Source organism: Elaeis guineensis, chromosome 8 (genome assembly GCF_000442705.2).
Source record: "Elaeis guineensis isolate ETL-2024a chromosome 8, EG11, whole genome shotgun sequence".
Classification (NCBI taxonomy): domain Eukaryota; kingdom Viridiplantae; phylum Streptophyta; class Magnoliopsida; order Arecales; family Arecaceae; genus Elaeis; species Elaeis guineensis.
In genome coordinates, this window is record NC_026000.2 from 7,183,781 (window position 1) to 7,195,277 (window position 11,497).

The 11,497-nt window shown below is 36.3% G+C and overlaps 1 protein-coding gene across 5 annotated transcripts; it reads right to left on the reverse strand.

The window, feature by feature from the left end:
* Positions 1 to 5,437: 5,437 nt before the first annotated feature.
* LOC105050490 (FT-interacting protein 7) lies at positions 5,438 to 9,238 on the reverse strand. 5 transcript variants are annotated; one of them, XM_073242347.1, is made up of 3 exons: positions 9,033 to 9,238; positions 8,273 to 8,517; positions 5,438 to 8,106 (listed from the first exon to the last, which is right to left on the reverse strand). In XM_073242347.1, the coding sequence occupies exon 3, from the start codon at positions 8,095 to 8,097 to the stop codon at positions 5,773 to 5,775; it is 2,325 nt and encodes a 774-aa protein (XP_073098448.1). In that variant the 5' UTR covers positions 8,098 to 8,106; positions 8,273 to 8,517; positions 9,033 to 9,238; the 3' UTR covers positions 5,438 to 5,772. The 5 variants fall into 5 exon arrangements, with proteins under 5 accessions (XP_073098448.1, XP_073098447.1, XP_010928839.1 ...); XM_073242346.1 differs by having other exon boundaries at positions 5,438 to 8,140; XM_010930537.3 differs by having other exon boundaries at positions 5,438 to 8,517.
* Positions 9,239 to 11,497: the final 2,259 nt, after the last annotated feature.

Consider the following 11,497-nt stretch of genomic DNA (forward strand, 5'->3'; position numbering starts at 1 on the left):
TGGTCCAGCATTGTGATCATTATGTCAGTGGTATGGGTTATTTTTAGATTTTTATAATTAAATTAGAGTTTTATTTATTTATTTATATAATAATTCTAATCAACTCTTTATTTTTTTAATAATTTGTTAAATTTTATTCTTATATTTTGTATTTTTATAGATTTTCTCACTGCAAAAAATTTGATTTTTAGCAACGAAATTTTAGTGATGAAATTCTTTTTTGTCGTAAATAATTATGTTTTTGCGACGAAAAAAAAATTCATCGTCAAAAATAAAGTATTTACGATGAAAAAAAATTTCACTGTAAAAAATTATATTTTTTGCGATGAAATTATAATTTTCATTGCTAGAAGTGAATTTTTAGTGACGAAATTTTTTTTTCGTCGCTAGATCTTTAAGTTTTTGCGACGAAACAAATTTTTCGTCCTCAAAAATAAAATTTTTTACGATGAAAAAAATTTCATCGTAAAAGATTAGATTTTTTGCGACGAAATATTTTTTCATTGCAAAAAACATGATTTTTATGACAAACTTTTTTATATTTGGCGATGAAAATATTTTGTCGCTAAATATTATTTTGTTGAAAAAAAAATTTGAATAATTTGCGATGAAATTTTAATTTTCATTGCTAAAAGCGTAATTTTTAACGATGAATTTTTTTTCGTAACTAGAGTTTTAATTTTTTGCAATGAAATATTTTTTTCTGTTGTCAAAAAAAAAATATTTACGATGAAATAATTCTTTCGTTGCTAAAAATTGATCTTTTACGACGAAAATTATTTTCATTGTAAAAAAGTTATTTTTGCGACAAAATATTTATTTTTGGCTACGAAATTATTTCGTCACTAAAAATTATTTTGTTAAAAAAAATAACAATTATTTTAGAGAAAAATTTTGGCTCAAAACACGAGAGAGACCCTCTCGATGTCCCACACCGCCGACACACCTCTCCTTCCCTGGTCGAGCTCAGCACCGGCCATCATCCTCCCTTCTTGGTTGAGCTCGGCACCGACCATCGTCCTCCCTCCCCGATTGAGTGCGCCATCGACCGATCGGCGTCCTTCCTCTAATTGCCTAAGTTATTATGTATATTGGCTTGCAATTTAACTTGCCTAAGTTATTATCGGACTACACTTTGTGCAGATTATTTTCATATTTTATAGTTAATTATAGTTTGTAATTATTTTATAAATATAATTATTTTCGATCATTTACTCTTAATATATTTTATTATATATCTTATAATTTTTTATTTTAATTTGTATAAACAATATCTTTTTTTTATTAACTCGCCAATTAACTCATCCAAGTTATTACCAATCCACTCAATTAATAAATGTTTGAATCAATGGAATTTCAAAGCTAAAATGTTAACGAGAGGAGGTTGTTCATATTCAAACAATCTCCAACTCACTAAACTGTACACCCATATTCAAACCCTCTAGGTAACTGCAATACGTACCACTCTATTGGCTGCAGCTTTACTTCATCAAGCTCCACTGGAACCCACACCCAATACCAACACCGATGATCTACTGGGAAAAGGAAAACATGGGAAAGGGATAATACAGAACTACTGACAGAGATGAACATTGAGAAACCCAAGGATATATCTGGCATTGGCCTCAAGTAGGATGAACCCGAGCCGCGTAGAGGGAAGCATAATGTTGAGAAGCATGCTTGAAGATGTAATGTCGAAAGCAGCAGTAAATAAAATAATATGGTAGCCTTACTAACTGCACTTCAGCATACTGATTAGGTTGGATCTTTTATAGCAGAACATACGGACGAGACTCTATCAATTGACCAGGCGATTGTTTTTGAACTGTTACATAATATTTTATTTTCTAATTTTTTTGATTATATTTACATCAGATTTATATAAATACTCCATCTTAGTGAATAAATAAATAAATAAATGAAATAACGAAGACCACGCTTATACATGGAAGTAGAACAATTCTAAGGGGACTTATTGGAGATCTAGAATCCCAAACAACAAGAGCACCTAATAGGCATTGGACTTACGAACTGAGTTCCAACACAAAACCAGATAATATTTATAAAACTTGCCATGGCACAGATCCTTAAGGAGTCCGAACAAATTTTTCTTGTATTAGTCTTAACAAATTTTTATTACATTATAGTAACATTTATTGATATATATAATCCCGTCGATCCTAACAAAACTAATTGGATTGTGTTGGATGATGGAGTTTTCATCTTGCAATTTGATTTTTAAAAATGATTAAAAATTTCAAAACCAATCGGGAGTTGTTGGCCTCATGTTTGAATGTATAATTTCTCAAACTATCCATTTTTCTTTCTTTTCATCTTTTCTAATTTTTTATATTTCTCCTAATTACTTGATCATTAAATATTAATGAAGTTTTTAATTCCAACGAGCTACAACGGGATAACATGTTTCCTTGACTTAGAAGTGACCTTATTCTATGTGACATTTTTTCTGAACAAATTTCAAAACTGCAATATAACAGGGATGTCTCAAGTAATCCAAATGATCAAGCATAAATTTTAATTATTTTTATGCACGCATTTTCACATTCAATATTACTAGTAATATAATAAATAATCAAATAAACCAGCTAGTTATTATTAGTACATTCCAGCAAACAAATTGAGATGTGTGCACCAGTATTATGACTGATAATTAGTTGTGGGAATCACCAACGACTGGTTCTTAGCACATGCAAGTACACATGAGAGAAGCATTCATGCGGCGATCCCATTTGATTCGAGATGACGCACATGCATGGAATAACACGTGTGTTTCGCTGGAGGGAACGATGGTCTAAAAAAGTTTCACTGAAATCTAGGCCGAAGTCTAATCATGTTCCAAACATAACGGACTTTGAGGGTATCACGAACAAATTGATGCACTAGATCATTACGTACGGCATGATGGACGCCATTTCATCCACTGGGATTAATTAGACCATCATGATTTCCTAGTATCGCAGGTGATAAACACCTTAATATAGATCATCTCTGCGAGACCGACAAGCACAGATACTTTGCTGCCAAGCAAACATGTCACAAGACTTACATTGAGAAGCACGCATAAAAACTTCCTGATGCGTGCTAGTCCAGCAGCAGATCATAGAGATTGCCGTACATGTATCTCCTTTCACAGGCACAATCATGGTTCTCTTCTCCCTCTCTCTTTCCTTTGTTTCCTTTTTGTCTTGCAACTTCTAAGCATCCCATATGGTGTAGAAATTAAAATTCAGCAGTGGCATCTCATGGAGATTTTTTCTTTTTCAATTAAATTAGATTTACTGGCTGATAGCCAGGTTGATAGGATCTTAGATTGTAATGGTGAGCTAAAGTAGAGGAAAAGGCCAACACTAGCTCCTTTGTTTTTTAAAGAACTAGGTGATTTCTAGTCTACATAATGTAATCTAAGGTGGAGAAGGAACAACATTAACCTAGTTTATTGACATGGAGAAAGGCAACCATAGGAACAGAAAAGATGATTATGATACTCTAAGCCTTTGCAGAACCATACCATCATGACTTCAAACCAAGGAATCTACATTTCTAATTTATGGCCTGATATCATCTGAGGGGCTTACAAGATCTACTTATGTAATGTGAGCACATCAAGGGGCAAGGGATCATAAGATACCTCACTGTTTCAAAAGCATCGATTAGTTGTGGCGATCACCAACTAAACAGGCTAAGATCATTTGGTGTTGCTGTAAACAGTAGAACTTTAGACTGTGGAGAATTGATCCTTAGAGATTTTCATAACATACAGCTTATTATTCAGTCACTACATTTTTTAAGTGTTATAAAACCTTAACATCCGGTGCTAACCAAACTGAGAAAGCATTTTAGAATATAGAAATCATAATAAAAAATATTAGATGATGCTTTCAATTGTTTAACTATTTTTACTAAAAAAATATTCTAGTATAAAATATTCTTTATTTATTAATTATTTATTTTGATATTTAATCTAAATAATACGATAAATAATAATTTTTGAACTTATTATATAATATAACAATATTTTTATAATATTATTATGGTGTAACAACATTATATTATTACATGATTATTATGGTAATAATAATGATGATAATAGTACAATATGATTATAACATCATATAATATAAATTTAAAATACTATATTGTACTACATTATTATTATATTATCTATCAAAAATTGTTATTGTAAAATATTGTTAATTTTAACTTATTCTTAAATCATTTTTTAAAAAAATTGATGCCGGGCCTCAAATTTTTGAGTCTCCCGTGTTTTTCTTAAAAAAAGAGAGAGGCTCCAAATTATAGCTTTCCTAACAGACCTAATTCAATTTTGAAGAGATCAAAAAACCTACTTCAAAATTTTTACCAAGTAACAGAAAATCACAAGTAATGTCAAATAGGGATTAAGTATACGAGAATGAAGGGCTCTGCCAACAAAAGAAGCTCTAATCCTTCATTTAACAGGAATAGAGTAGCAACATTTTGTACATGTCTACTCCTGCATGCTGGCTTGGAAGAAAAATAAAAGAAAAACCAACCTTTGTTGCAAAGCTAGAAACACATGAGACCTAGATACAAAGACAAGAGCCTGAATAGATCTTACTTGAGACGAAGTAATTCAATGAGACTGGCAAAGAATAATTGGCATCTAAGCCCCTTGAATCTGACGCATTAAACAATGATGGCCAACCTACCTCAACTCAGTGAAGAAACAGGCATTATCAGGTATCTTCTCATCTGGTGAAACCAAATTTGCTGCCAACTATGTCGTCACTTGAAGGTTGCGAGAGAGAGTCTAGACGTCTGGCGGATGAAGTTTATGAAGATAAACATCACCAAAGTGGCATCCAAGATTCACACGAAGAAAAAGCTGAAGGTTCTATGACACACCAGCACTCATATCGCAGTGGCATTCAACAAGAAGAGTCTAATGGGAAAAATAAAAGAATAACAAACTTCTGCTCTACTTCCTGCATCTAAGAAAGCCAGTGTAAGAGAGTTTTTTAGAAACTAAAAGAGAAACCTTGCATTGCATGCAATTCGTTTCATGACAAGCATGCTGCTCTAGAAGACAAGCTCATTGATGAGCGGCAATCGGAAAAGTCTTGGTCAACAAGGCAGAATTACAAAATGGCCTAACAGGAAAAAGAGAGAAGTAGCTAAACTCCTATCCACAAGGGAAGATACCAAAACATCAGCATTCCCCAGAGACTTTAGAATCGGGGAACATTGCTCATTATGCTTGTCATAATGCTATTAGCTATTACAATTCTAATTAGATAGAGCAAAGAAGAGCCTATGCACGCATGTTGGAAGGAAAACAAAATCCAATCAGACATATTACAGGATAATAAAAAACTTACCTATTTGCCGGACATGAGCATATGGTTTCATCTCCACTTAACAGTGTGCACAACAGATATCAAATCAACTTATAAGAATTAATAGGTTCAGAGACTAAAGAAGCTCCATGAATTTGACAGAGAAACATATAAAAGAAAGCAACACATCAAGAAGTGCTTCATCGAAAAAAACAAAAACACATCAAAAAGTGAAATTAAGGAGAAACATAAAGAAAAAAGCTACAATTCCAACAAGACCAACATACCAGGTGAAAATTACAGATCACACAGACATCCAACACCAGCTGTTCATTGAGAAAGTAACCGCTGAATATCTTCGTCACACCACTCAGCTGCAACTCAGGTTCCAACCAGGATCATTTTGGTACAGACAAAAGAGAAGGCCTTCCACAGCTCACAACATGCTATCCGTTCTAGCAGGCAACCTCCTAAAGAAGTTAAGGGGCACCGACGGAAGCCTATGGCGGAATCTTGGGTGTCTCAACACATACAAACCGGTCAGTAAGGCCACAACACGGAACGGCGTAACATAAAGCACAATGGCAGCAATCAGACAGAAGGTCACAAACAAGGCAGTTGCTCTTGGGTCTCTCCAGCTCAACAGGGATTGCAACCTCTCCCCTTGTGTCGCCAGGTCACCAACCACAGTCTGTACTCTCCCTGCTACACTCCTTAACCGGTCATACCTCATCCTCACAATATCGGGTGGACGAGATGTAGGGAAAGTATCAAATTCTTCATCTAGCTCATCAGGATGGGCAGATTCCGCATGTGAAAGCCGGGTGTCCATGTGAGGAGGCTGCCTGGGCCTCCAACGGAAGTACCAGACACCGATCAAAAACAGGTAGAGGAAAATCGTTGGGAGTATCAATTCCGGGTACAAAACCAATATCACAAAGAGAATGTGAATAAGTATTGTAGTCAGAGGGTTCCTCCAACTGCAAACCTGATCAAACCATTTTCCAACTGAAATCAAAGGGCTGAGGACACCCATGATCCTGAAAAAGTTAGCCTTGCTCTTCCGCATGCTCCACATGTGAGAATCCACATCCAACATATACTCCACAACCTCCTTTCTCAAAGGTGGCTCTGCGCGGCTCAACCTCATTGATACTATCTGAGTGGCCTGGTGCCTCAGGTTATCAAGCTGAACAACAGACAATGGGTAAAGGTAATGCATCTTTGGAAGTAATGGTTGTGAATACAGGTGCAACATATTAATCAAAGAGGAACATGTAAAGCGGACAGCCAGCTGAACTTCTCCCATCTTCTTCACCCCAGAAGGAAGCAACACAATAAGAGGGTAGTAGTGGGTGTAAACCCGATCAGTTTCAAGTGTAGAAAGACGGATTCTCACCTTGCCAATCCTGGTATCCCTTGTAGCAGCTGCCTTCTCCCCTCCTTGCAAGTGACAGTTATCAAATACACCAATTGTAATAACCGTACACGGATCATATACCTCCCAGGTGTATTGTTCATTCCACTTTGGAGTAAAGCTATCTATAATAGTCCTTGTACGGACCCATTTCTGTCCATACTTAGCAACACAGTAAGCATCCGTAGTCCCACGACCATCCTTAGTCTTCATAGGCAACAACCCCTGAGCATTCAAGATGCCCAGTTCCAAAACTCCAATGCTCTGCTTCCACAACTGTTTTGCTGTTGGCCTCAGATCACTGCTATAGTGGGTCGACTCATCCAAAACATGGTATCCACCATCTAAACAAATTCTCAGATGAATCCGACTAGAGAACTTCACCTCCTTCTTCTTCTGTTCACCCTCCACAATCACATGCTTCTCGAGATTATACCACCTGCTATTGACAGGCTTGTAGTCCAGCCTCCTGTCCACATTCTGCAGGGAAATGACAGTCTTCCCCAATACCTCATCCTTGTTGGGTGCCACCCGATCTTCAACACTCAGAACCAAGTGCTCCTCAAATGGTTCAGCTGCTACAAACATCAAATCTTCATTCCACATAGGATTAATGGTCCTGATCTGAGATATTCTAGTTCTGAGAGCTTGATTACCAAGCATAACTTTAACATAGAATTCAAACCTGCTCTTATCGCTAGGTTGCAAGTCCTGGGCTTCAATAACATTCACCCTCACATACCAAAGCTTAGGCGTGAGGTATACCTTCGACCTTATACTTGCAAGGCCATCACTTGGAACAGTTGCAGCATCTGAATGCCAAGCTTCTGGAAACGCTTCATCTGCTTGAGTGCCCATCCAAACTGCTAACATCAGTTCTCCCTTCACCTTGTCTCCCTTCCGGTCTTCCAGCCTATACCACTGCGGAGCCAATGGACTATCCGGTGGAACTCGCTTCGGAATCTCATTTAGATCAAATGAAACCCGACCAATGAAATCATCCTTCACAAAATCCTTGTCTTTGACAATGACTTCCACTGAGGAAGCTTGTATCCGCTCTTTTGAGAAGGCAAAGACTTGGTTCCATTCAGGATTGGTCGTTTTCTCAAAATGGCGGGTTGTGCCCTTGTAGTTCCCCAGCTTCACCTCAACATAAGGGTCACAGCTTCCAGTTACATCCTTGGTCGGCAGGTCTCTAGCCTTCACGACACGGACATAGAGATACTGCATCTGCTCCACGAGGTCATAAGTTGTGGTGAGCTTGTCGCCGGCAACTCCACCACCACCAAGGTGGGGAGATGTCTCCTTTAAGGAGTACTCCTGGGGCTGAAGGGGTCTCTGCATCTTCTAAGACTATCGACACTTGACAGGAAAGGAGAAGACACAACTCCAATTCGAACGATCGGAGAAGCAAAAGAGCACAGTTTCAGATCTCAGAGGTGTAAGAAATTCTCAAAAGGTACACAAAATCTGAACTTTCTTGAAATGGAGAGAAAAACCTTAACAGAGTCCGCAATACCTAGATCTCCACAGGAGAAAACAAAAAGGAAGATAGAAAAGAAGAAATCCAGCACTCTGAGTGAGAAAAGAAGGAAACGGTGGAGATCTCAGAGCACCAGACTCGATCGCACCAAAAAATTTCAGCAACAACAACGAAAGCCCCAAGTCAGAAGCCAAAGACCTTAGAATACCCCTTCGAAGAGGTAAATACGTAACACATTTCCCCCAAAACCCACTACCAAGCAACGGAACAAGCGTGATACCCTGAAATCAAAACACGATCAACTCCGTTAGCAAGGATTACAAAACCCTAAACAGCTAAACAAAAGCTTGAGCAAAACAAAACAAAGAAATATCTCGCTATTCCAACAAACATATAAATCGGAGCTACACTTTGAGTTCTCGCACTGAAAAAGGTCAAAAAAAAAAAAGAAAAAGCAAACTCACGACCATTTCAGAAACATTCCATCTTTATCCATCGAAGAAACTTTAGATCTCAGTCGAAATTGAGCTCTGAACCCTAGCCATCAAAAAATATCTGTTTTTCTTGGAAATAATCAAAGATGAACAAAAAGAATTCTCTGCTCTAGTACTCAACAAGAAAAATAAAAAAAAACACACATACACACACAAATAAAAGCTCATAGACACTTCCATAGACTTCAAACCCTATCCACAGAAAAGAATCTAAGATCTCAAACGGATATTCAAAAGAAAGGAACGAAAAGAAAGGTAGAGAGTAAAAAAAAAAAAAAAGATGATGCAAAGAGATTCCGAACCTCGACCTATCAATCGCCGCCGAGGAGGAGCGCGCCGTAGAGGGCCCCCAGAAACCCAAGCCCGGGGGTTCTCAAGGGTTCTCCAATGGAAAATCCCCGAATTTTCTTGGATTTTCGAGAAAAGAAAAGGAAGAACAGTAATGGAGCAAAGCGTAGAGAGGAGCGGACAGTGTGGCAGTGGCGAGTGAGCTCCACAGCCCTAAAACCCCAACCTTTCTACTCGTTTAGAGGGAACCCGAGGCGGTCGTAGACTCGTGGTAGGACCCCTGTCGGTCAAGTCGCACGTGCGACGGCCTCCGTCTTCTCGATATCCGAGATATCGTGCATGAATATATCTTCTCTTCTTCTCGTATCGACGTGGCTGAATATCGGCCATAGAGACGGAGGGGGTTCGGTGGGGATCACGTGATGGGGGAGTGCGAACTGTCGGTGGTCCAATGTTGGGCGGTCCTGATTTACGCTGACGTGGCCATCCGGTACGACACCGTGGAAGGGTTTAGATGACGTTAAGTCGGATATCCTGTCACGGAATTGATCGAATAATAATCCTGTGTGCTGTCAGCCTGTCACCGTCCGGTGTCCTGATCTCCGGATGGATGCGAAGATGGTGACTCAAGTGATCCGGTGGGCCCGAGTCAGGACAAGGGTTGTAACGATGACCAACGCTTGGCGATTTAGGTAATGTATTATGTAGGTGATTAATTGATGAGAAGGGCGTGCAATGACATGGTTATGGTCTTAGTAATTAAATTAACAATATCTACAATAAACCATCTTTATATCCGATTTCTAATAATAGTTAGTAACTGATATCATTTATTTTTTGTTTCTATATGTACCAAAAGGTAAAGACTTTTTTTCTTCTTTTTTTGGGAAACGTAGTTGGCTCGAAGATAGTGTTATTTTAACAGCATTAGTTATGTAATTGATGGACCAGTTTTTTTTTTTCTTTTTTCTTTTTTCTTCCGTTTTCGGACGGCATCACTTTTAACTTATTTAGAGCAACAAAACTGATTTACTAAAAAAATCAGAAATGACTATAGTAAAAAAAATTAATGATTAGAATCTAGGGATGAGCATGATTCGATTTGGATTGATTTCATGTTTAAATCGAAACCGAACCACTCAATCAGTCCTAAATGATTTGATATTTTTAAAAATTAAACTAGATCAATAAAAGATTGAAACCAAACCAAATCAATATAGTTTAAACGATCTGATTGGATTTGATTTATTAATATATATATATATATATATATATATATATATATGTATATATATATATATATATATTGTGATTCATGAAAATTTATTTTCTTTTCACATATGAGTATCATTAAGAGAATTTATCAATTAAAATAATTTAAATTGATATAAGATATTATTACTTAATAAAATAAAATTCTTAAATAAACATCATCATTAAGGATTAAGATAAAAATCTCTAACATATTATAATAAAAATAAATAATTCAATAAGTCATTTAGAGTTCAAGACTAATTAACACAAAACTAAATTGATAAATAATATCATAAATTCAAAAATAATTTTTTAATATATTAATACTCCAACATAAACAACACCCTAATCAAAATGATGTCGTTTTATTAAAGTCGATCCGATTTGATTTGAGAACGATTTTATTTATCGACAAGTTTGAACCAATTTAAACATATTTTTTATATGTAAAAAATCAACTAAACCAAACCGAATAAAATTTTAAACATGCGATTTGGTTCGATTTCACTTGTTTGATTGGTTCAAGTTCGGTTTTTGCTCATCCCTACTAAAACCTATTGCTTGCATCTTCCTTACAAAATACAAATTTTTTTAATATCCTTGATGATGAATTTTAGATATGTTTGATTCGTGAACAAAATCAAAATAAGATTTAAATATTAAAAATTTTTTATATAATTGAAATGAAAATGAAACTCTTCCAACTAGATGGCTGAAATGAAATTTACTTATTCACATTCTCATTTTAGAGTACAATTTCTTCTAATTAAAAATATTTATTTTTAAATATTAGATATTCTAATAATACTTTCAAGAAAATTAAACCTAGCCATAAATTTTGAATTAAGAAGAGACTTCTACAAAATTAAGAATAGGCATCGCAGAACTATCATATGCATGACTAAACTTAACTAAAATAACTAGATCCCAATAAAATGCAGCTATTGAGGTCCAGCCCTACTTGTATTCACCAAATATAACCTATTGGATACTCACCAAATATAACCTATTGGACTAAGAAAAAGACCCATTGAACCTCACTTCATTGATTAAAGGAACTTGGTCGGATCATATCGCAAATTCATTGCCAATTCAACTATTCTTTTAGTTCAATTCAGCCCAGCTAAACGCAGATTCAACCCATTTGCAGGAAATCTAAAACTGCGTGATTAGCCCATGTCAGATTGGAGCAAGCCGGAGGCACCCATATTAACCGGACCAGACC

What these genes read in the sequence shown, in the direction of transcription:
- LOC105050490 (XM_073242347.1), bottom strand. Translation starts at nt 8,097, where the DNA reads ATGCAGAGACCCCTTCAGCCCCAGGAGTACTCCTTAAAGGAGACATCT.